The 27217-nt window shown below is 35.4% G+C and overlaps 1 protein-coding gene across 1 annotated transcript in view; it reads left to right on the top strand.

Moving 5' to 3' along the window:
• The window catches only part of KIF13B (kinesin family member 13B), a 335996-nt gene that overhangs the window by 240317 nt on the left and 68462 nt on the right, over window positions 1-27217 (top strand). Inside the window, exons 27-36 of the mRNA XM_023736742.1 lie at window positions 231-330; window positions 882-1008; window positions 1764-1819; window positions 3372-3496; window positions 5276-5452; window positions 8081-8173; window positions 11359-11511; window positions 12317-12394; window positions 13668-13721; window positions 25528-25639. Of these exons, the coding sequence (XP_023592510.1) occupies window positions 231-330; window positions 882-1008; window positions 1764-1819; window positions 3372-3496; window positions 5276-5452; window positions 8081-8173; window positions 11359-11511; window positions 12317-12394; window positions 13668-13721; window positions 25528-25639 (1075 nt within the window). The remainder of the gene's footprint in view (window positions 1-230; window positions 331-881; window positions 1009-1763; window positions 1820-3371; window positions 3497-5275; window positions 5453-8080; window positions 8174-11358; window positions 11512-12316; window positions 12395-13667; window positions 13722-25527; window positions 25640-27217) is intronic.

Genomic DNA, 27217 nt, shown 5'->3' with positions numbered 1-27217 from the left:
CTGGGTACCAGAGAATGCCCATTCAGAAACAGTCTTACTCTAGAAAATAATGTTTTAAATCCTAAGAGTTTCTGTTCTGAATTATGGTTGGAGTCAACTGGTGGTAATAATGAAGAAATTACTGTATAATAGTTAACATTTTTGAAGCATGTTAGAGTAGGATACAGCGTAAGTTTCAGATATATTGTCTTGGCATTGTATTTAGTATGATTTACCATTTTTTCTTCCAGGACAGGGATTTAGAGAGACTACGTAGAAAATGGCTGAATGCATTAACAAAACGTCAGGAGTACTTAGATCAGCAACTGCAAAAGCTTGTCAGCAAACATGGTAGGAAAACCAAGTTGAATATTTTCCTCCCTTCCTAATCAGTAGATAATTAATCCCCATTTGCAGCCACATAAATTAGAGTCAGATAAACACGTGAATAATGGGATTGGCAAGAGCATATAAATGTTACTCTTTTGTGTCATAGCTTTTCAACAGAACATTTATTTATCCATTTGTTATAATATTTTCATGTAGCCACCTACCCCCAACAAAGAAGAAGACAACATTGTTCCTCAAAAATAAGAAATGTGCTAATGTTTCTTAGCCAAAGCGCTTGAGTCCTCTGACTCTGGAACAAATCATTCTTTTGTTATTCCACTCTAGGCTTTCCATGAACTAAGATGATCTCTCTGAGAGAGTACACCTAATTTCTTCAGCTTATAGTTAGCTGGAAATTTTTTCCTAGAGATTACCAATTTTTGGTAATAGACAAGTATTAAGTTTCCAGTAAGCCCTCATCAACCAAAAACTGAAATACAGTTTTTACTTAGGATGAAAGTATAAAGAGCAAATGAGATCTCTGTACTTGATTCCCATTCCTTATGTTCTAGATAAAACTGAGGATGATGCTGACCGTGAAGCTCAACTTCTAGAGATGAGGCTGACTCTGACTGAGGAAAGGAATGCGGTAATGGTCCCCTCTGCTGGCAGTGGAATTCCAGGGGCCCCAGCAGAATGGTATGAACACTACAGTATCTCTTTTGAAATTCTAAATAAATTGCCTGCTTTCAATATGAATTTTGCTTGTGCAAATTTTACCTGTTCTTGGGAGATTTGTGATAGCATATGGGGAAAAAGTTATTTGAATTAGAGGAACTGTTAAATTATTTTCATGAGTTGAATAACTGAGGCCTAAAACAGCATTTATTAAATAATATTGTTATTGGTCAGAGTAATTAAGATTTCTGAGAATCTGAATCGATATTTAGTACCACTGCACTTACATTAAGAAAAAAGTTAGTATGTGAATTACTTGGGGTCAATCCCTTAAAAGACTTTTCTGTCACAATAAAATTACATCTCCGGGAGTTCTTGGGTTTGTGCTAATTTATACTGTACTGTCAGCAAATATTCTATGCCACTTTATAGATGTTAAAAATAGTAAATTAAGCCACATGGAGCCCAAGTATATAATTTATTAGAAAGTAAATTTAAACAAGGGGACTTCAATTATAAACAGGTTTATGTATCTTATAAGACTAAGTTCTAGTATCAGAGAATATGATAATTATGCATAAAAGCACTGGTGAAAAGAAGCAGTTACAGCAAGCTCTTTTTGCATCTCTAATGTTAAATTTTAGTAAAACCAATAACTACAGTTATTACTGACCTGACCTAAATATCTCTGAATGTGTATTAGGGCTATGTGCTGAGATACATCCTGCTGAGACAGTCTGCTTTATTGGAGATGCCATTTATTCTTTGTGTTTTAGGACTCCAGTGCCTGGGATGGAAACACACATTCCTGTTATATTCCTTGACTTAAATGGTAAGTTATGAGGTATTTTTTGAAGGGTTACCTCTTCTGACAAATCACTGTCTAAACTAATAATAAAGTGTGTAGTTAGGCAATTCTGTAATCTAAAATTAGAGTCAATTTTATGTGTGCCTAAATAGTCTGATGCTTGACAAAGAATGAACTTTTTAAAAAGTAATATTTGTATAATAGATGTGTTTCATCATGATGCCTTCTCACATTTCATTGCTACAATGACAGTGCTATGTATGCTTGGTTCTCCCATCAATTTAGGATGATAGTAATATTTTTCTACACTTAAAGTATTTTCTTCTTTAATATTTAGGGAAAGACCTCTCTGGAAAGGACTAATAACTAGTGATACTTATATAGCATGCTTTCTTTTTTGATGTTTTCTTAGCATCATCTAATAAATTTCTCACTTTTTCTGTGAGTTCTTGTGGCATTCATCCCTGCATTGTTTGTTTTTAAATAACTATCATTTTTCTGATCTCCCCCCACCATATGAAATCCTTTGGGTTTAGCTCCCTGGAGGAGAGAAGGTAAAAATGAAAAGGTAGATTAAGAGGTAAAAACAAGTAAAAACTCAGTAGTTAAACTCCTAAAACATCTAAAGATTAATTGTGTATTAAAATTATCCTAAACTGAAAAGCTTGGATATCCTTTGCATTTGTCTTCCACTGAGCTAAAAGTGAGTTATAATAACTGAGGTGTTCGATGTTTTTTGCCACATAGCTTCTTCATACATATGGAAGATTTTACATACACACAGTTAGAGAATAATAGTTAGCCACTTCTACCATCTGTCCACTTCATGGGGTGGGTACTTTTTAAAAATTTATTGCTGCAGGGTGTTATCCTACCATGTTTTTCTCTTGAACCTGACCTATTCTTGTGTTAGTATTCTGAGAATAACCTTAAGTTAAGATCTTGATTTGAAAAGAGGATCAGGACCTTGTTCAGCATAATGAACATTCTTGGTCTGCCCAAATCTACATACTAGAAAAGGTACTATTTATGCCTACTCACAACCCTAAGATGGTTAGGGAGTTGGGAGATTAGCTTGGAATTGAATAACTGGAGTGCCATGGGGCAACCTTCTAGTTTCTAGCTTATGTTGCCGGCCAGTTAATTTATCCTTTTTTGAACTTATCTGTCAGATAACAGAAATCACCCTCCCTTATTTCTCATTTCTTCCCATACCTTTTAAATGGAACAACCTAGAGCAATGCACTAAAATGTAGGGAAATTTGGGCTCTAATTCTATCGTTAACATTTATGGGCTGTGACCTCACGTAATCTCTTGGATGTCTTGGCTTCAGTTGCCTTCCATGTAAAATAAGTCATAAAGGCAGCAGATTGGATAAGATAATTTCTTGAGGCATGTTTTATCTTTGAGATATGTGAGCTATTTAATAGTCATCCTCAGTGTTACATAAGATTTCAGAGCAAAAAACAAATGAAATTTAAAGCAGAAGAATTTTAATAATCCCATTGAAATTCAGCTGATAGAGGTTATCTTTTAAAATCATCTCAGTGTTTGATGGAGCTTCTTTGCTTTTAGCTGATGATTTCAGCTCTCAGGATAATCTTGATGACCCGGAAGCTGGTGGTTGGGATGCTACCCTCACTGGGGAAGAAGAAGAAGAGTTCTTTGAACTGCAAATTGTAAAACAACATGATGCAGAGGTAAGGAAAGCACAACTCTGGAAGATCAGATAAAAAGCAGTTTCATTAACCTTTCCATGAGCACAATAATAATTTCAGTGCTTACATTTCTCAAAATATATAAATGAAGACCTTTCATGATTACTTCTAGAAAGAATGGAATTTGAACATCAGATTACACCCATTGAACTTTTGAGTTCCTGTCTTTGAAAATAACCTGTGTTAGTATTCATAGTTCATATCTCCCTTGGTGCACTCCTAGGTCAAGTGCTTGATTCGGTTCCTCAAGGAGTGGGATATAGAAGTAAATGCTAGTGAGGTTCATAGAGGCTGTGATGGTTAAGATTGTGTGTCACCTTGGCTGGGCCATGGTTCTCCGTGTTTTAATGTGATCACTCCCATGATTGAATATGCTGTGAGTGGCCAATCTGATGGTGGGGGAGTCTCCTTGGGGGTGTGGCCCGCATCTGTGTATAGGCATACATTCTGGCTTTTTGCTCTCGCTGGATCCTGCGGCTGCTTCCTGTCGTCTCATCTCCCGTTCTTGGGACTTGAGCTGTCAGCTTATCTGCCCAACCTGGGATTCGTCGATCTGCACAGCCTGTGAGTGGGAGCCCTGCTCTCCTACCTTCCGATCCTGGGCTTGCCAGCTTCTGCAGCTGTGTGACTTGGGAGAGGCCTCTGCCCTGATCCCCGGACTTGGGATGTTCTAGCCTCTACAATCGCATGAGCTGTTTCCTTGATATAATCTCTCTCTATATATATATTTATACACTTTACTGGTTTTGCTTCTCTAGAGAACCCAGCCTAAGACAGAGGCACAATGACATGATCTTTGGGATTTATTTTGAAATTCTTCAGTGAAGAATTTTTTAAAAAAAGAATAGATGATGCATATGTGGCAAAATCTTGATAATGGTTGAATCTGACTGATGTTTATACAATGGGGGATGTATTCTCAGTTTTAAGTATGTTTGAAACATTATACTACAAAATTTAAAGGAAGGAAAGCTAATGTGATGCACTGAGGACACATCATCACTTACTGCTATTCCTTACTAAAAGACAAAATTTGAGTCTAATAATGAGGAAACAAAAAGACAAGCCCAGTTAAGAAACATTACATAAAACAGTAGGCCTATACCCTTTCAAAATGTCAGTGTCATGAATGACAAAGACTGAGGAACTCTTCTAGGTTATAGTGGAGTAAAGGAAATGACAACTAAATGCAATTTGTGATCATGTTTTGGGACAATTGGAAAGATTTGAATATGGACTCTATATTAGATAACGAGTGTTGTATAGATGTTAAATTTCCTGAGTATGATCATTGTTCTGTGGTTAAGTAAGAGGAAGTTTTTGCTCTTAGAAGATACTTGCTGAACTATTTCGGGATGAAGAGTAATGTGCCTGCACTTTAATGTGGTTCAGCAAACATAATAAACGCGTGTGTGGGTGTGTGTGCGTGCACACGTGTAAATGCAGTGGGAAAGGGAGAGAAGCAAATGTGGCAAAATGTTTACAGTTGGTGGATTTAGAAGAAAAGGGTAGAGGAGTACACTTTTGCAATTTTTCTTCATGTTTGAAAAGTTTTCAAAATGAAAAAAAAAAATAAAAGCAAGCAAGGCAGGAACATTATTTTCTGTACTGCTCAGACTAAGGTGATTGATCAGGCTCATATTTTAGTCTTTTCAGGGCAGTTCTCATAAACCACCTCTGCTGAAGGTGAGATGGTTTCATTGAGAAAGTTTTGTTTTTAATAGAAGAGGGGAAAGTATATTCCTTCTGTCTTCTCTGCAGGTGAAAGCAGAAGCCTCCTGGGACTCTGCAGTACATAATTGCCCTCAGCTCAGTAAAGGCACACCCTCAGATGAGCGAGTATTTCTCATTGTGCGGGTGACAGTCCAACTCAGTCATCCAGCTGAAATGCAGTTGGTACTACGCAAACGGATTTGTGTCACTGTTCATGGCCGGCAGGTGAGTCATTAATCCTAGAGGAAGAAACTACTTTAACCACAGATCCAGCATGAGGGCAGGGCTGCGAAATGATTGCTCTGACCTTCTGTCCAGATACAGTCTGTGAAGCATTGAGCTGTTTTTTTCAAGGTGATTGTTATTGTCCTGTAACGACGCTTGCTTCAGTTCCCTAAAATGTCATCCTGGCTTCATCCTGGACAGTGTGAAATTGTTATACTGATTCTATCATGGCATATTTACAAATTACAGTCATTCTTTTGGGTGTCACAGAGCCCTGTCAAGGAGAAGTTCAGTTTTTGTTTTTGCCTTTTCGTATGAGTCCTGCAAGATGAGAAGATTCACTGGCAGATCAGCTGTTTGTTCATTAACGTTGTACTTCTTACCCTGCCCTTTTCATTCCTTTCTTTCCTTTCAGGCATCTCTGTTAATTCTTTGATTCTTATATTTGGAGAATGAACTCTGTCAAGTGAGTTCAGGATAAAAAGATGAATAAGAGCTAGTTCTTATGTTTATAGAGCCAAAGTCTATGTGCATATGTTAGATACATAAACAACTACTCCTCTATGTGTGATAAGTGCTACAGTGTAGGTACACACAAAGAACAGTGACACTACAGGTGAGAGAATGATGAATTTGCACTGAGGAAGCCAGGGAAGGTTTTAGAGAGGAGGGTAGCATTTGAGCTGGTAGTTTAAAGACAAGTGGAGTTTGATGGGCAGAACAGGAGGAGAGGTATTCCATGGAGAGGAGGAAATAACATGCAGAGACAGTGAAGAAGGAAAGGACATGGCTGGTTTGGGGAACAGTGAGATACATAGCGTGACATAGATGTGCTGCATATGCCAAAGAACGTGGCTGTAAACCTAGTTGCAGCTAGATTATGTAGGACATTATGCCATATGAAGGAGTTTGGTAGAAAACTTGTAGGTGAAGATCTAAAATATAGGTGGTTCTGTAAATACAAGGATTTGAGAGGTTTATTCTAAGAGTTTAACTGTCTTACTTCACTTTTTTGAGACATTCTCAATACACTGAATAGAACCAGTACAGATGAAAATAAATCTTTTCATTTAAAAGAGCTTAGTCATGGCTGACAGACTCTTAGATGTAATCTCCAGCCCTAAAAATTAATCTTTAGTTCTAGATATCATGCTGATATCAATCTTTGAGATGAAGACTGGTCTCAATGCTGTTAAAATTACAGCTCTTTAGCTTGGTAATCCAACATCAATAAAATCCAGGTCATAGGGTTAGCTATAGATGTATACGGTGCATCTCCCATTCATTCTCTCTGTCTCTCCTTTCCTGTTAAGTCTGGAAGGAATTGAAAAAGACCCGCAGCTCATGAGGAGCATTTAAAGAGTTATTTTCCAATTTAGAATTAGAGATCCTGATTGCTAGGCACTGGGACCTATTGGCAAAAGTGCCATTCCTACGGAATCATTACCAGAGAGTCACCAAGCTTCTACCGTTTTTTTTGTTTTTTTTTTTTTGATTGTGGGAGAAAGGAGTTGTCAGTTATTTTCCCTGGTTGAAATGATTTGGAAGTATTTTAGGGCACACCATTTTCCCTCCCAGTTTCAGATATTACATTCCTAAAATTGTTTCTCTGCAGTAAGAACAGGGACTTTCTTATCACCATAATACATCCAAGTAAGCCTTACTAGTTCTACACATACAGAAAATAAGAAAGTAAGATAATAATAGCTTTTATACCTCCTCCAATCACCCATGTAAAAAACCTGTAGCTATATTTCAGTCAGTGTAATTGTCAATAGCTCATTGCACCACTTAAGTCGAGAGAGTAATTTGATATATTTGCATTCTCAGAGTCTAAAATCTTTTAAAAAATTAACTAAAGATCACTGAATGGGAAAGATATCATTGCTAAGAATGTGAAGTTATATATTTCTTAATTCAAAGAGCTTGATTTTTCTATTTTTCCTTTGGGGGTTTTCACGTATTTCTGACTTTTCTTTTGCATGGGGAAGAAGGTTTAGTGCCAATTTAATATTCTCTTCTTTATTCACCAACTGTATTCTGTCCTCATCCCTGCTCTCTTCAACCTCTACAGGATGTTCAGTCTTAGCAGCATCTTCAAATGAGTCATCTGTGCATTAATTCAACAGTTCAATTCTTAACTGTGCAGAGAGCACAGTCAGCATAAACAATGACCATGCACTCTTAAATCATTCTTCATAATGATCCTGCTTTGGTCGAGAATTTAATGCCTCAACTTGTCGATATTCGTGGTACGAGATGTCCACTGTGCTGCCAAAAAAAAAAAGGAAAGTGTAAGAGTCACCAGTCCTTGCTTGTGTCTTAACTTAGAAGGTCATTTTATTGTATAGAAGTCAATAGTCTTATTTCTCTAGCATTTAAGCAGAGTTTAACTAAATGTCTTGTGTCAGTTTCCAGAATTTAGGGTCTGTAGTTTTCATATATTGGTATAGGTCCTATCTACCACACACTTCAGGCATCTAATAAATTGAGGAAACTGTATTTGGTGCTTTGGATTTCTCTTGCTTATATTGGAAAGATGCTCTCATTTTCTTTTGGTTAGAACTTGTGAATGTAAACACAGTTTTTGAGGTGGAAAACTGTATCTTCTGTTTTGTTTTTCTTTAGGGTTTTGCTCAGAGCCTTCTAAAAAAGATGTCCCATCGAAGTTCTATTCCTGGCTGTGGAGTCACTTTTGAAATTGTTTCCAATATTCCAGAGGTGAAGTACCATATGATATGTGAATATACTTAAAGTGTTTACTTAAAAAGAGCTAACTCCCTGAAAAGTCACCTACCCAGGAAATATTTATTAAATTAAAATATGTATTTAGAAAAATGGTGTAGATTTTCATAATCACTTCCTCTAATCTTAACTCCTTTGACAGTAAAATATACTTGTGGCTTTAAAACCCTAGTTTTAGTATTTCATTAGAGAAGAACACTTTTCACTCATGGAAAAAGTTAATAAGATGATAATATTGTAACCCAAGAAGGGAGGCTGAATAATATATAGATTAACTGCTTCATTTTGAAGTCAAACAGAAATCTTGCTTCTGTTACTTATTAGTGAAGTGAACTTGGCTAAGTTACTTAGAGCCTAAATTTTGTCATTTGTCAAACGGGGTTAATAATAGCTTCTGCACAGGACTGTCTTTTACAAAAGACAGTGTGTATGAATTGTTCTATATGTACTGGACAATAAACTATAGTTACCATTATTATTATTACTATAGTAGTTATTTATTTTTATTTCTTTCTGAACTAATAGAGATATCCATAGGAATCAGACAAATGGAGTTCAAAATACCCTGATAGAAGCTTTGTTGGAGGATGTGGCTTAGATTTGCTTCCTGGTGTTTAATCCCTGGATTAGACAGATTTATCCACCCAGTTACTGACACAACTGGGTAATGGAGGCTTCTTGCTTCACGAAGGAAAAGTGACGGTCCTAAGGAAGGGACTCTGAAAAAGAAGAGCAGCTCCTTACACTCAGGATCAGAAAGAGAGGAATAAGTGAGGAGGTGGGGACTGCACTTTTCTGGGAGAGGCAAAACAGATTATGAGACATGGAGAGGATCACTCCTTCCCAACCATAGCACTGTCAACATCATTGATTCTCTTCTCAAATGGGCTTAATATTTGTTGATTGATTCATTCGAGCATTTGAACAATAGATAGATAGTATATATTTTTAATACAGAGATCAGTGTTTGGAAAGGTAAAAAGTAAATCACACAGTGCTTAGGTTTTGTTTTAGATCTCTTATATTTCAAAACACTTTTTGTTTGAAATAATAACTAGTTTTTTCCTGGATCTTCAAAGTGTTAGACTTCATATAGTAAAAATGAACTATGTAAATATTTAATTTAGAGCCTACTGAACATTTAAAAAATGAAGGCTGTTTTCAAAGTTGGACTAGCTATAAAATCTTGCATCTGTAATAGATTACTCTGTAATAGATTATTCTGTGTTGTTCATTCCCTCTTGTTTGTAAGCATTCTTATATGTTCTCTTCTGTATCTAAACATTTTGTATGTTGTTCTGGTTGTTTCAGATCTTAACTCTATAAATGGTTTAAATGCAGTGAAACAGTGGCAGCTACAACTTTTTTTTATTCTCTACCTTCCCTGCCTTTCTCTTTCCTCTTCTTTTCCCTCTCCTTTCCTACTTGTAATTTTCTTGTCCTCTTAAAAGTGTTTTTATTCTTCAGATGGTATGGTTTTCAAATGGAGAAAATGTGGGGGGGAACAGCTTAAAGATAAACATGTAACATCATTTGATTGGAATACCTGGTAATAATTAGCCAAGCATCTAAGTTGACAGACATTTTCACATTATCTGATTCTACTGATAAGGAAAAGGAAAAGTGAAACTTCTGTAGTATAAGGACTAGACTTGTTTTGTAAACAAAGTAAAAAGATCCCTTAGTAAATAAGCTAGGTTTCATCCTGAAAAAGCCCCCAAAATTTCTTTGTGTTCCGTATAGCAGAAGCTATTAGGGTGTGATGGCAAGAAGAAGTGGTGATAAGTGAGAGAGCAACAAGAGACAGTTTCTCTCTCTCTCCTTATAAAATAAAGATACTGTGTTTGTTCTGTTCTGATACCCATGGTATTTTGTGTTAGGTAGTGGAAAGAATATACTCTTAACATGAGGCAGGAAACCTAAGTTCTAGTCTTGCCCCTTTTGCTAGTTATGTGGCTGCCTTCTTTCATCATCCATAAAATGAGGATGATTCCTTCTTTTCAGGATTGTTACAAAGCTCAAATGAATTACTGTAATTGACAAAGTTTTCTGAATTTTAAACCATTTTATGAATTCTTTCATGTTTTAGTTATTCTAAGAATCATTTAAATTTTTTAAAATATTTTTGAAATTGGAATGTGTTTTATAATTGATGGTATCTTAAAATTAGGCAGAATTTTTTTTAATCTCGGTAGTATATAAAATAATATTTTGTCTTACAATTATTGGCATCTTAAAATGCAGTAGAATATGGATATATGTTTTGTAGTTTTTGACATTATTATAACAAATTCACTAGTGAATAAAATACCTGATTTTTCCTGAGCAGAGTAATTTATTATGAACCAAGTTTGCTTAAAATGATTAAATACATTAATAAAGACCCTCTCTGACTTGTGAATATCCCGTATATATGCATTTATATGCGTGGCCAGCCCATACCAGAGGAGAAGGGGGCTGGGTTCTACTGGAAAGCACAGTGAGTGAGAATTTGCCTAGATAGTTCTCTTCTTGATTTGCTCTGGGCCTCTGGCCATTGCTACTCCAGATTTGAGGGTAAGGACCAGTTTTAGAAGCTGCCACATTTTGAATATGTAGTCCAGGGTAGGCTGCTTAGTAGCTGGGATTGAAACCTAGCCTTTATTATCATTCCTAGTTTCCATACCTGTATTTACTTCCTACTAGGATTGTTTGGATTCTACCCTTATCTGCCTGGTCAACCTAGCTTCTCATCCCTGTCTTTGGCCCCTTAAGAGTTCCAGTGAGGAGATATGTTCCTGAATCATTGTTATTATGGTGATTATATTTCTGGCTAGCTCACAAAAGCCTTTCTACCAAGTAATATTTTTGCTTGCAACGAAAATGCTTTTGTTTGCAGTGAAAATAAAGTGGAGAACTCCTTTGTGGAGAATATGCTGTGTTTCAGCTAAGCATTAACTAGTCTGTTAAATTAACCAAGAAACCTAACCATCATTTTCACCATTATTTCTGTGGGAAAATGCATTTGGGTTCCAAAGATGACTTTAAAATGGAGTTTTTGGAATACATTTTGTTAGTTGCAGAACTTTGTGTGTGTGTGTTCTTATATAGATCACAAAGCTTTTATACCATTTTTCATCTATAAATTACTTAATTTTAATGTACAACATTCCATTCTTCAGGATGCCCAGGGAGTCGAGGAACGAGAAGCATTAGCAAGAATGGCAGCTAACGTTGAAAACCCAGCTTCTGCTGACTCAGAGGCTTATATTGAAAAATACCTCAGAAGTGTGCTGGCTGTGGAAAATCTTCTTACTTTAGATCGTCTTCGCCAGGTCTGCCAATAAAGCTGGTAGCAGTAGTAATAACCCAGCCTAATTCTGTGTTTGGCTTTCTGTAATTTGCAGTATTGTTACGTCTAAACTTTCGAGGAGTTTGTTTAAATGGAGCCCATTAATTTAGATTAAATTTCTTGCCTGTTAAATCTTTAAAGATAAAAAGCTATATTTGGAACGTTACTTTTTCCAAGACATTAAATGTTATCTAGTTGTCTTGAAGTAATGGAAGAAAATATTTAATTCTTGATAGATAAAGAATTATTTAAAAATTCCTTGATATTGGGCAGTAAGGCTGCTGAAGAAATGTGTAGTAATGAGGCAGAATGGGCCTTTCTTTGTGTAACTGGACATACCTGTTATAGCCTTAGAGTAGATTTCTAGAAGGGGATAATAGGAATGTCAGTAGTAAACAAAATCTTTAGAGAAATCTTAAACTTTTCTTTACCTACCAATATCAAGGCTTTTTTCCAAAGATACTAATAAAAAAATTAAAGTGAATTGTCTGATTTTCACTATTTTCCTCTTGGATCCTGGTGCTGACTTTTGGCCAATTTCAAAGAGGCAGGCAATAGATAGGACAAGATAAAGAAAAAAATGATCTAGCTTGTCACCTGTGTAGTTAATTTTCAGTAATCAAGTATGACTGTAGTTGGGTCATTCTGTCATGTGAAGTAATGGTCATTATTTAAACAACTAGGAATATGTATGCATAGATGGTAGATCAAAGCCTGCTTTAGATAGTATTCCTTTTGGAGTGTGTCTCTAATATGTATTTTCCCTCTGTATATTATCTGATTCATAGGAAGTTGCAGTGAAGGAACAGTTAACAGGAAAAGGGAAATTGAGTAGGAGGAGTATTAGCTCTCCAAATGTCAACAGAGTGAGTACTCAGAATCGCAATTCTTTGTTCTGCCTTCTATCCCCTTTCTCTCTTCTTGGATAACTCTTCCCCACCCTTTAAATCATATCTTAGAAGTAATTTCCTTCCCTGGACTCATATAATTGCCTCTGTTCTTTAACCATGTAGCATGCTTTGCATACCTCTGTCAATGTTCTTATTAATATTATAAGGAAAATAACCACTTAAGTATCTTTCAAATGTTTCTCGTGTATCTTTATGTCACCAGTGCCTAACAGAGATGGTAGGTGCTCATTGGATGTTTGTACCTTTCATTTTGTTTGAACTAAAGCAAAACTAGCCAAGTGCCAGGGGCAAGCCATGTAAATGTTCTGGACTTAATTTATCATTTTAAGTTGAGGAAAAGTCTGGACTAAGTTTGCAAATTCAGTTGCTTACAGGCCTAGCAGGTAACATAAATGAGTAAAGTAGAGGCTTAGTTCATAACAGTGTCTTAAGTTTGCTTTTTTTTTTAAACATAGATATGTCTAATGTGCATATTAAACATAGGAATAATTATTCTCAAAGAAATATGTTCCTGGTCCTCTTGATTTATCTCGCCTTTCCTCACTTTTGATAAGGATGTGGTTATGAGAAATACTACACCTTTGTCTTAACTTTACACCAAGAAAAACCACAATGCAAGCAAGCATTGTAATAAAGAGCAGCTGACCGTTAGCATTGGTGTTTGACGATAGCAAGTAACAGGAAGTACATCAAACTGGAGAGCACATGTGGTCTCTGACTGAAACTATTGAGTAACATCACTAATGATCTCATACTGAAAGATTGGGAACATTCTTAGATATTAAGAAATACCACTTTAATTCAAGGTAAAATATCTTCTCATTCCTTTGGAAAATTACATATTAAAATGTATGTTGATATATGATGCAGAGATTTAGTATTCAGAATTCTGTGGTTTAAAATAAATAGCTTGTGAGTATGCATTTGCTACAGATACAGAGAGGAAGGAATGTTAAGATCAGTACATGGTAAAATAACCAGTAACCTGGGATCCTTTCAGCTGGAGCTGTGGTGCTGCAGTGGTTAAGAGCTACAGCTACTAACGAAAATGTCGGCAGTTTGAATCCACCAGGTACTCCTTGGAAACCCTATGAAGCAGTTCTACTCTGTCTTGTGGGGTCTGTTATGAGTCGGAATCGACTAGACAGCAACTGGTTTGGTTTTTTGGTTTTGGGATCCTTTCAATAGGTGGGAACAAACAAATGAAATATCCCTTTTTTTTCTTCAGTTGTCTGGAAGCCGACAAGATCTTACACCGTCATACAGTCTAGGCAGCAACAAGGTAAGTATTTATAACCATTTTCTACCAGTTTTAGGCCTAGTTCACGTTTGATTTCTCTTCTCAAATATCATATATTATGTTTGTATACAAAAATTTCTCCCGCTTTTCTGTACTCTGAAATATTCGCAAGTGTTTACTGTTTATTTTTTATCTTCCAGTTAAGATAAGGTTTTACTAGACATTTTTATGATTAGGACTAAAAACCAATTTTATTACTAAAGTTCCTATTTTAGTCAAAAATCTTCTTCATATTTGTTTCAGAAAAGGAACTTCAAATCAGATTTTTTAATAGTGAAATATTGATGTAATGATTGAAAATGTATGAGGAATAAGAAGATGATGCCTAAAAGTTAATATTATTTATTAGAAGCAAGGAAGATAAGGGAACAGAGGCTTTGTTAGCAGGAATTTTTTATTTACTTGCTAATGTAGCTTTTCCCCATTTAACAGAGTTCTAAGCATAGATAATTAATTGTTATTTACTTAAAAGAATAGCATTTCTTGAAACTGTTGTAACTGGTTGTCACATGTCACAGTTTTGTGCCTGCCATTTTTGAGTGGCCTGGTTACCCTAGTATGTGTGATAGAGGTTGCTGTATCAACTGTGTGCAAAATTCTCTGTATTGGTATCTTAACCTTTGAGGATATTAATAGTGAACAATGTCATATAAAATGGCAAGATATCAGGGATTTATTTGAAAATAATCCCAATTGAGGGAGGAATAGAGGTATAAATAAAACCAAATTGGCTATTTAATGATAATTATTAAAACTGAAGGAGTTTACTGTACTACTCTTAGTTTTTCTACTCTGTTTTTGTTTGTTTGAATTTTTTCATAGTAAATACTTAAAAAAGAACAGTGAAGTTGAAAAATTAATTAGATTTATCTTTAAGATTTAGATTACTAGTAGTTTACCTGAAATGATATGCTGTTTATATGTCTATATTCATAAATACATGTTTATAGACATATAACTTACTCTCCAGTTCATCAATTTACTGATCACCTACCATGTGTCCAAAAGAATGTTAAGCTTTTTTATTAGGTAGTTTTTTATTAGCTGTTAATAAGCATAGCATAGGTTATGATTACCTGAGCAAAGTAGACTTTTTAGAAAACTGATTGGGTTGTTATTTTTAAATGTAATGAAATAGAAGATGAGGAAATTATATTTATAAGAAAAAAAGACTATGTTTCTTTTGAAATGTATTTAACTCAAAATTAAATTATAAGTTCCTTTGAAAGAAGAGGCTATCTTATGCTTTTTCTATCTTCCCCAGTTTCCTCATCTTTAAATGGAGAAAATAGTAGTATGTGCCTCAGAGAAAATCACTGTCCTTCATCCATGCCAAATAAATAGAACAAAGGAACATACATGCTATAATAGAATTATATAGATAGATAGATAAAGAACACAAAGTATGGAGTAGACATCTTTATAGATACTGTACAGGGATCAAGGAAAGCTTCAGATGGGAGATAACCCTTAAGTTTAATGCTGAAAGATTATTAGGCCCACACAAGGCAAGAAAGGGGTAGAAGAGACAACGTTCTAGGCAGAAAGATCAGAGTGAACTAAGGTGTGGAGACGTGAAAAGGTTTGGTATGTTCTGGAGTCTATATGCAGTCTGAGTAAAGTAGAGGGAGCACTGTGGGAATAGAGGAACCTTATTTTAGAAGCCCTCACAAAATGTAGCAGGAAGTAATGGGGAGCTGAGCTGCCACTGAAGGGCTTTAAAACAGGAGAGTAACATGGTTAAATTTGAATTGGAAGGATTTTTTAATAGTCTACTTAAAACATACTCCTCTTTCCAGCTATGGTATGTAGAATTACATTAGTATAGTATAAACGTATACAGTTATCCATGGAAGAAGTTACTTAATCTAAAAAAATGTAAAGGTATAAACATTTTTTTTTTTTTTTAATTGGCAGGTAGAAGGTGGAGAGATCCTTCCCCAACCATAGCAATCCCCATTCTCTAACAAACAGAAGTATTATCAGGAATAACAAGGTGCTAGCTTGCGAATACTAACTTTGCTTGCAGTTTAGACTTGGAAGTATCATTTTATCCTTTGAGCTGTCAGCTTAATCTTAAGACATATACCCATAAGCCCTAAAAGTTTACCAGATATATCTGGGCTTTAATCTCATCATCAAGTGTATCACTTGTGTCCAGATCAATAGTTTAAATTAATATAAAAATATCAAATTTATAGTGTGATGTTGTTATTGTTGGTAGGTGCCATTGAGTCAGTTCTGACTCATAGTGACCCTATGTACAACAGAACAAACCACTGCCCAGTCTAGCACCATCCTCAGAATTATTGCTATGTATCCCATTGTTGCAGCCAGTGTGTCAATCCATTTTGACGAGGGTCTTCCTCTTTTTCACTGACACTCTACCATACCAAGTATGATATTCTTCTCCAGGGAGTGGTCCCTCATGATAGCATGTCCAAAGTACATGAGATGAAGTAGTGTGCTAGAGGATTTTAATTGTCTGATGCTGGAAAAGAAAGGGAAAAGGATATTGACCAAAGGGGATTTGATTCCAGGCTCACTTAGGTAGGGAGTCCAGAATAAAACCAGTTGATGTGGTGTTGACTTCAACTAATGGTGACCTCATGTGTGTCAGAGAAGAACTGCTCCCTAGGGTTTTCAATGGTTGTTTTTCTGAAGTGGATCGCAGGCCTTCTGAGGTGCCTCTGGGTAGACTCGAACTTCCAACCTTTTGGTTAGCAGCCAAGCAAGTTAACTGTTTATACCACCTAAAGCACGTTTACCATTTGCACCACTTAGTGACTCCAGGCTACAGAATGGCTCCCTCATTTTCAGTAGTTTCATCATCTAAAGGAGAGTGTCTTATTATTAGAGATTATTAGAGAAAATGAAGATTTTTTTTTAAGAAAAATGGAATTTTCCTCATTAGTAGAAAAGAAACATTTTTTCCCCCTAATAGTAGCAAGGAACAGAGGCTTTCTCCTATGGCCTTCTTTTAAAGGAAACAATGGAAAACAAAATATACCATTGCCTGGAATTCAAAAATACTATGAAAGCTACCTTAAGTAGTGTTTGTCTTAGTTATCTAGTGCCGCCATAACAGAAATACCACAAGTGAGTGGCTTTTACAAACAGAAATTTATTCTTTCACAGTTTAGGAGGCCAGAAGTCTGAATTCAGGGCACCAGCTCCAGGGGAAGGGTTTCTCTCTGTGTTGGCTGTGGGGGAAGGTTTTTGTCATCAATCTTCCCCTGGTCTAGAAGCTTCTCAGTACAGGGACCCCGGGTCCAAAGGACGTGCTTCGCTCCTGGCTTTTCTTGCTTGGTGGTAATCAGGTCCTTCTCTCTACTCCCTCTTTTATATCTTAAAAGAGATTGACTCAAGATACAACCTAATCCTGTAGATTATGGCCTGCCTCATTAACATAACTGCCTCTGATACTGCCTCGTTAACTTCATACAGGTTAGGATTTACAACACAAAGAAAAATTACAACAGATCACAAAATGTAGGACAATCACACAATACTGGGAATCATGGCCTAGCCAAGTTGACACACATTTGTGGAGGACACAGTTCATTCCATAATTGTGTTCTTCAGGACTGGGTAGTTTTTAACTAATTGATACACCAAAACTAATTTAAACTAATTGACATACAAATTATCAAAATCCTTTAAAACTCATTAACAGCAGTGCTTACATACACATGAAATGACATGTACAAGGGTGTGACATTGTTTATAATGGCAGAAGATTGGAAACAAGCTAAATGTTGATCAGTGCGGTCTGGTTAAATTATACACATACACACATGCACAGATTTCTGTACACACACACAATAAATACATGGACTACTATGCAACTGTAAAAATAATTGGTAAGTCCTATATGTACTAATATGGAAAGATTGCCAGGATATATTTAGTGATTGAAAACAATGTGCAGAATAATATGCCACTATTTGTATTATAAATGGAGGGACACAGGAAAGAATGTGTGTGTGGCTGTGTATAGATTTGCTTACATATAAATAAGAAACTCTAAGGATATACAAGAAAATAATGTTAGTTATCTGCTGGGGCAAGTGGTTGAAATATGTGGGAAACAGAACAGATGGGGGTAGAGATGGGAAGGAGGCTTTTTGTATTATTTGATTTTTGCAGCATGTGAACAAATTACTTATTAAAAAATTAAATGGATTAAAATTTTAAAGTCCTATTCTCCACCATTTTAAGTAGCTACAAGTCCTTGTTCTCATGTTCTTAGTGAGTTGAGAAGATTCCTACTTGCTTTAAATGTAGTGAATTGTGTACAAAATCCTATAGGAGCTATTATTGAAGGAATTGTTTTAGAAATCTCAGACTCATCTTCTGTTTTTTTTTTTGTCCTTTTCTTCTGGGGACTCCCTGCATTTCTCAGTGTTCAGAGGTCCAGGGAGAGGTAATTAAGCCATTAGGTTTTCCTAATGAGTGGCATACAGGTACTATCCTACTATTTAAAATGTGTCATGCTTGCTTTTACTTTGAGAATAAGAATACATTTTTAAATGTAGTTTTTGTAAGATTACTAAATTTCACACTTTACTAGCTTTTTGCCTCTTACCCTTTTGTAAAAATCTCATCATTTGTTCCATGATAATATAACTTTTGGTAGTCAGACTAAATTATTCCTTTCAAAGGAATACCCAAGTCCAAGACGGTTTGTAAAAGTAGTTATCTGTCAAAAGGGACCAGGAAGGAAGGCATATTTCTGACTTAAGAAGGCTCTGGAATGTGAGGAATTCGAATTAATTTATATTAAATAAATAATACAAACAATTTCAGGCTTGCAAGCCGTCGTTTTCTCAAGCATGGGGAAAGGGTAAAACAGGCAAGAAAATGACAAAAGGGATCTGGGCATTTCTTTGACTTCACAGAATTTTGCTCAACAGGAGCATCTTGGTTTATTTGCATGAAAGTAATTAATGGATAAGAGAATTGAGTCAGAAGTAGAAAATTTTTAACCTGAACTTGGAGAAACTAAAAATGCTAGAAAGTTTGTATTGAAATAATTAAAAATTATAATTACACTTACCTTACAAACTTAGAAAATATGATGAAAATTTTCTGGGGAAAATGGTTCTTATTTCAGATAATTTTTTTTTTATTTCACGTAATACCTGAAATCAGGGTTTTTCTTCATTTAATCATATTCTTTCAGGTGGACGTAAAGGTCATCTATGTATCTGGAAAGTTTTATAGCCAGCAGTACAGATTTTTTTTTTTTGGGTAACAATTATTGAGATAAAATTCACATACCACACAATTCACCCATTTAAAGTGTTTAATTCATTGTTTTTTAATCTATTCACTGGAGTTGTGCAACTATCACCACCATTAATCTTAGAAAATTTTCATCACCCCAAAACAAAATCCCATAGTCATTAGGAGTCACTCCCTATTTTCTGTCTGTATAGAGTCTATTCAGGACATTTCCTGTAAATGGAATCATACAACATGGGGTCTGTTGTCACTGGCTTTTTTCGTTTAGCATAATGTTTTCAAGGCTTATTCATGTTGTAGCATGTATCCGTATGTCATTCCTTTTTATTGCTGAATAATATTCCATTGTATGGATATATTGCACTTGTTTGCCTATTCATCAGCTGATGGACATTTGGGTTATTTCCACTTTTTTGGCTATTATGAATAAAGCTGCTATGAACATTCATTTACAAGTTTTTATGTGGACATTTGCTTTCGTTTTTCTTGAGTATATACCTAGGAGTGGAGTTGCTGGGTAGCAGTATTGATTCTAACTTGTAATCTGTATCAGTGGGTTGAGTATTGGCAAGATGACCTGTTTAAACCAATATGAGTTCATGTATTGGGATGGTTATATATGGAGTGTGTGCATGTGGGTGTGTGTTCATTTTTCCCAGAAAATAAGAACTTTGACTTATGACTTAGGCATCTTTTCTTTATGATTTCAGTAATAGAGATAAGTAACTATTTGGTTATAATAGTAAGACCTATAATACTCAGGGCTAGGTCTATACCTTAAGAATTTTTCTAGATTTGACATTTCCTCTTGCTTAACCCTCTTGAACATATTAAGAATTTAGAATAATTATCCCCAAACACTGTAATTTGTTTTCGGAAAACTTATTAATTAACCCATGAGTTATTTGTTTAGTTATTTATTTTGAAATAATTATAGATTCATAAGAAGTTGCAGTGATAGTACAGAGTGGTCCTTTGTACGCTTCACTCACTTTCCCCCAATGGCTGCCTCTTACATAATTATAGTACAGTATCAAAACCAGGAATTTGACGTTGGTACAGTGTGTGTGTATAGTTTTATTACATGTGTACATTTGTGTAACTACGATACAATCCAGATACAGAACTATTGCATTACCACAAAGGTCTCCCTTGTGCTGCCCCTTTATAGTCACACTCTCACTCCCTCTTGCCCATCATCCCTAACCCCTGGTAGCCACTAGTGTTTTATGTCTCTAATTTTGTCATTTTGAGAATGGAATCACACAGTATTTAACCTTTTGGAGTTGGCTTTTTTAATTCAACACAGCGCCTTTGTGATCCGCCTAAGTTGTTGGGCGCGTTAATAATTTATTCCTTTTTATTACTCAGTAGTATTCCATTATATGAATTTACCACAGTTTAACCATTCATTCAGCTATTGAAAGATATCTACAATGTTTCCAGTTTTGGGTGATTACAAATAAATCTACTATAAACATTTGTGTATAAGTTTTTGAATGAACACGGTCTTCCTTTTTTTGAGATAAAGCCCAGGAGAACAGTTGCTGGATGTTATGCTAGTTATATGTTTAGTTTTTTAAGAAACTGCCAAACTGTTTTTCAGAGTAGCTGTACCATTTGATATTCCCATCAGCAGTGTACGAAAGATTTGATTTCTCTGCATCCTTGCTAGCATTTGTATTGTCACTGTTTTTTATTCAAGCCATTCTGATAGGTGTGTATCGATATCTTATTTAAGCATTTCGCTAATGTTGAACATCTTTTCATGTTTTTATTTGCCATCTGTATGTCCTCGTTGATGAAATATCATTCATGTCTTTCGCATATTTTGTAATTGGATTGCTTGTGTTTTTAAGGTTGAGATTTGAAAGCTCTTTAAATATTTTAGATATGAGTTCTTTGTCAGATATATGGTTTACAGATGTTTTCTCCCATTCTCTAGCGTGAGTTTTCATTCTCTCAACAGGGTCTTTCCCAGAGCAAGTTTTTTAATTTTTATGAAGTCCAGTCTATTGATTTTTTTTCTTTTATGGATTGTGGTTTTGGTTTCATGTCTAAGAACTCTTCACCAAACCATAGATCTCAAAGATTTTCTCCTGTGTTATTTTCTTAAAGTTTTACAATTTACCTTTTAAATCTGTTATCTATCTTAATTTTTATATAAGGGTGAGGTTTTGATTGAGATTCATTTTTTTGTTTGTTTGTTTCGTTTTTGGCCTATAGATACTCAATTGCTCCAGCACCATTTGTTGAAAAGACTGTCCTCCCCATTGGATTGCTTTTGTGCCTTTGTCAAAAATCAGTTAGCTGTGCTTACATGGGCCTATTTCTAGGTTCTCTGTTCTTTTCCATTAATCTGTATATCTATCCTTCTGCCAGTACTACACAATTGTGATTCTAAAAACAAACCAAACCCACTGCCGTTGAGTCGGTTCCGGCTCACAGTGACCTTATAGGACAGAGTAGAAGCAGACATATGGAAGTAGACTGCCACATCTTTCTCCCAGAAAGTTGCTGGTGGGTTTGAATGGCTGACCTCTCAGTTAGCAGCCAAGTGCTTTAACCACTGTGCCACCAGGGCTCTTTTCACCGTGATTACAGAATCAGAATTACAGATTACAGAATTTGATGTGCTGTTGTCTTCTTCTGTGTAATATGGGAACATTCAGGATAGATGAAATAATAATTAGAAGAGGGAGGGGTCACAGGGTAGGTTCTAGTCTCCCTGTTCCTCTTGGTTTTCAGTTAATATCATAGCCAACATAAGTCAGTTGGGAGCAGGAATGCCATTAAAGGATGTGGCAGGGCTATGGGGGCACAGTACTGGAAAGTTTGGTAGGATGAGGGCTATTGAGTGAGAGGAGATGGTAAGGTACTAAAAAGAAGCTCACAATTTGGCCTAATACCACTTGAATTAATAAGCCAGCCATAATTTTCACATCCATATTTATTGATGTTTGCTACATATTAAAAATGGAATAGTTTTACTGAGCTCCAACAAGATTGAATTAATGGACTAATTAATCTTTAAAAAAAATTAGAATTTGATTAACTACTCCCAACTGACTAAATTTGCTTTAGGGCTGAAACGAAATCATATTGGGGTTAAATCTCCAATTAAAAATGTAAAATATCATAATAGCAGTGGCATTGCTATTTATTGTTACTGCCTGTTTCGTTGGGATTGTAAGGATTTTTTTTGTAGGTATAATGAAAACTTAGCAAGCATTTTATGACCAGTCTAACAAGATGGACTAATATTTAGGTTCAGAGTTAATTTCTGCCTGTTGTTTATCTTTCTACCTCAAAAGTACCTGTGCATTGAGAGCTTTTACGATACGAGGAACACTGTCAACATAAAAATATTGCTGTTTTTAAAGCCGTTTTAGAGGAAATCATATTTTTTTATAACAAGTAGTAATAGTAATGTAGTATGTTTGTTTTCCTTTAACTGAAGAGGAGTTTTTAATGAAGTTAAAATGAGTCAAAAATCTAAACAAATCAGTTAACAAAACTGGCTACATCATCTTACTGAAAACTATAATTATTTAGTATGTCATTGGTAATGGTTGGTGCCAAATGTGAGTCATTTCTTCTTCAGCTGAATTAGAAATCACCTTTGGACCTGAAATGTCACTGGCACTTCTCTTTACTTCTTTGCCACTTCCTGAACAAAAACACTCTCTTCTACAGAAAATCCAAAGAATGTGTATCTGGCAGAAAAGGAGTAACAGGAAAACTATAGGTGTGCAAGGGGGGCCAAATCACATTCTCAAGACTGCTCAGAGCCTCCTATATTTTTGGCATTTTGACTTTGATTCTACACATGGTGCCTAGCTACAAATAATCACTATATTGAATAGGATTTTATTTCTTTGAATTCTTCCTGTTAGAACAAATGGTGCCTAATGACTATGAAGGTACTTGAGGGATCTAAAATGAAGCCAGGGTCCTATGCTGTGTCTCCTCATCATGGCTGCTTCTTAAGTTTCATAGGCATGCAGAATGTTAGAAGCAGATAATTAATTTATCCTTTTAGGGTCCAGTTGGTGGAGGTATAGATTACTGTGCTAGAAATTACAAAAAAACCATCCTCTTTCACATGTAAAACTGAGCTCATAAGAGAGCAAAGAGGTTCAGTCTCTTGTGAGAGCTCTTTTTATTCATTGTCCCGAGTCCATCTCCCTCTGATGTACATTTCACTGGGATACCCTCCCCCGATTCCAGTAAAGGAAAGATAACTCTAGAAGAGCCAAGCATATAAAATGTGTTGAAAAAAACAGTAATTGCCTTGTTGGAAAGTGTACGTAGCCAGATCCTGAACACAGGTTTCATTTTTGGCACGAGAATGGACATGTAGTGTAGGAGAAAAAGAATGTAGTGAATGATTTCAGTGAAGTGTTTCCCCAGAGATCTGTGGGTGTCAGCCAGAGGAGAGAAGAGTGTTGTACCCAGTTTGTCACCCAGATTTGTTCTCTCTGAAGTACATCCCATTCTAGCCCAGAGTGATTTGAGAACCTCTGTGTCTCGTCTCTGGACAGTGAGAGCTAGTGTGCAGTTCCTCCAGGTTAAGATGACTGTTAAAGTATATGGGTGAAAGTAAGATGACTTCCTCATTTTTCATTATCTTACAGGGTTAGCAATATGGCTGTGACTGTATCTAAGTACTATATACATCCTTTTTGAGATGTTTGAATATATGAGACATTAAGAGTTATTGCTCCCATTCTGATGTGGTCATAACATTGTGTGGGAGTGCCAGCTGAAAAGAATTATCTGTGAAGCTGGCAGAGCCCGGAGTGTGCGTTGGGGAAGAGGTGACACCTACATTATTTGTCACTGGGCTATTATACACCAAACAACAAAGATGCTGACTCCAAATCAGCTACTTAGTTTTCCTCCTAGGGAACAGAGTGCCAATATGTCAGCTGCCAAACAAGGAAGAAAAATCTACAATATGAAAATAATTTATTCTCAGTTAAGTAAGTTGTCTGCAAAAGAACCTTTGTGAGCTTGATACTTCACATAAAGCATGAGGCTTTTCTTCCTCTGAGTGACTAAAGATTATTGACCTTAGTGTTCAGTCTCCTGGATGTGATATCCCAGAGTACACAAAGCTGCAGCTTCCCAGACAGATAACTAAATTTAAATGAAAAAAAAAAAATTAACAAAACACTACAGTATGTAAGTTAATGTGTGATTCATAGTAAAATGAATGCTCCTATGGTGAAGTATTTCAGATTTCATAGTTTTCCTAATCACGCGTTCATGTCTGTTTTGTTTCCTTGCTTCCTTATGCTAAACATCATACAAATTTTAAAAAATGGTATCTAGTACTGAGAGAGTTCCTAGGGAAAAGTGACATTCTCTGAGGTAAACAGGATCCAGATCGCTTAGGACTTATTGATTTTATGATCAGTACTTACGTTGTTGCTAAAAGCAGATAGCTTTCCAATACATATCTGAAACCTAAGAGGCCTTTCCACTTCAATCTATCTTCAAGAACAGTAAAGAACTGACTGTTCCCCATACTATTTTTCAGGCAATTAGTAATGAAAACTCACTTTAATGGTTATGGTCATGTATCTATAGAATACTAGCTTAAACAAATGATTAATACTATTATGTACCTCTAGTGAAACAGAAGTCAGAGAGATTATCAGAGGATGAAAAGAAAACTTACAGCATTTAAAAGATTTCCATCTCAACTCCATTATTGCTTTTTGTACAAGTAACAATTGGTTGGGTTTTATTTCTTTACTAGATAGGCTTGATGTTAAAAGTGCTTTGATGGCATCACTAAGACCCTGAGTCTTAGAATTGTAATTTAATCCATTAACTGACTGTCATTTTCTTATATTATGCAATGACCTCCTTTTAATAGGCATTTACAAAGTAAATTTAGAGTACAGTAAAACTTGTTAATTCAGAGACTTCTATATTTGAGAACTTGTGATTATTTGATTTGGATTGAACTGGAATTTATCTTTAATATCTGTTAAAAAAATAAGAATGACTTGATTCTGTAGACTTTAATTTCATGGACTATATATGAAAATACTTTATAGAGTGTATGGAAATACACAGTCCTGGAATGGAGAGAAAAAATATCTTAGAGCAGTAGAGTTGTACCTATGTTTCTGTTTAGAAGCTGAAGTAAAAAGGGCAGAAACATCCTAAAAACTTTAGGGAGAACTCAAAAGCGATGTTGTAATGTGTTCTCTGTATTTTGTGGAGAGGCAACATTATGTAGTAGAAAGAATTTTAGGATGGAAGTCTGGAGATTGTAAATTGTGAACTAGAGGGCATATCCACATGTAAGACATTATTATTAGGGAAATTATTATTGTAAACAAGATTAAACATATAAGGGGAAAATACTTAAGTGATCAAACTTAACATGCCCCATAAAGGGAATAACATATTTTATTAATATATAGCAGTCTTTTCCTAAAATATCTTTAAAAAAACAAGTTGAAGAAAACTGAATTTTTTGTTAATTAATTTGAAACAGAATTACTGGTTTTGTCTTTAATAGGGTCGGTGGGAAAGTCAACAGGATGTGTCCCAAACAGTACTTTCCAGAGGAATAGCTCCAAGTCCCCCATCTCTTTCTGGTTGTACCCCAAATAATCATTCTCCTGATCCAGGTAAGTTATATTTTCATTTGTCAGTCACTTACCTGAAGTTTGAACGTATTTCAGAAATTGTATAAATCAGGATTTCCTGCCAGGTAATCACTATTCTACTGTTTAATGTCCATCTGAATTTTTCTTTTTATTGTCTTAGCATGTTGAATGACATTGGTTTTTGAATGTTGAACTTACTTAGCATTCCTGTGATAAATACCACTTGATATTACATCATTTAAAAATAACGTATTTTCTTTATTTTACTTGATTCTTTTTGCTAATATTCTTTTAAGATATTTTGTGTGTATGTTCAATGATTGATATATACCTGTAATTTTCTTTTCTGATAATAAATAATGAACTTATTAGGGTTTGGTATCATGGTTATGTTGGCCTTGTGAAATGACTGGGGAAGTGTGTCCTCCTGCTGTGTTTTTCAAGGAATTTTCTATTTCATCTGAATTATTTATTTTTATAAACTTCACAATATTCACTTATCCTTTTAATGTTTGTAGGATTTGTTGTGGTGATTCCTCTTTTTATTCCGATGGATAATTTATTTTCCTTTTCAGTATTTCTTGAATAGTTTTGCACTGATTTTATTAGTTTTATTAATCTTCTCAAAGAACCAATTTTGGCTTTGTTATGTTCTTTATTGTTTCCTACTCTCTTGATTTCTGTTCTTAAGATTTCTTTCTGCATTTCAAAAAATTTGATATGTTGTGTTTCATGATCATTCTACTAAAAATACTTCCTAATATCCTTTTGATTTCTTCCTTGACTCATGGCAACATGTTAATTAATTATCATGCTAATTAATTTTCAAGTATTAGAGAATTTTCTAGATAACTTACTATTATTGATTTATTATTTAATTTCATATGATCAGAAAACAGACTCTTTAATAATTCAGTCTTTTGAGAGATTTTGAAACTTATTTTATGTCCCAGATTATGTTCTATATTGGTGAACATTCCATGTGAACTTGAAAAGAAGGTTTATTTTGTTTTGAAGCATATTCTTGTTGTTAGGTGCCATTGAGTCAGTTACAACTCATAGCGACCCCATGCACAACAGAATGAAACACTTCCTGGTCCTGCGCCATCCCCCCACCATTGCTATGTTTGAGTCTATTGTTGCAGCCCTGTGTCAGTCCATCTCGTTGAGCGTCTTTCTCTTTTTCACTTACCCTTTCTCTATTTACTAAGCATAATGTCCTTCTCCAGGGACTGGTCCCTCCGGATAACATGTCCAAAGTATGAGACAAAGTTTTGCCATCCTCGCTTCTAAGGAGCACCTGGCTGTACTTCTTCCAAGACAGATTTGTTCATTCTTCTGTCAGTCCGTGGCATATTCAATGTTCTTTGCCAACACCATAATTCAAAGGCATCAGTTCTTCCATCTTCTTTACTCCTTGTCCAGTGTTCACATGCATGTGAGACAATTGAAAATACTATGGCTTGGGTCAGGCACACCTTAATTCTCAAAGTGACATCTTTGCTTTTTAACACTTTAAAGAGGTCTTTTACAGCAGATTTGCCTAGTGCAATGCGTCATTTGGTTTCTTGACTGCTGCTTCCATGGATACTGATTGTG

Source organism: Trichechus manatus, unplaced genomic scaffold, assembly GCF_000243295.1.
Source record: "Trichechus manatus latirostris isolate Lorelei unplaced genomic scaffold, TriManLat1.0 scaffold00091, whole genome shotgun sequence".
NCBI lineage: Eukaryota > Metazoa > Chordata > Mammalia > Sirenia > Trichechidae > Trichechus > Trichechus manatus.
Note: the sequence above shows the minus strand (reverse complement) of the source record. Positions and strands in the feature narration are given on the sequence as shown.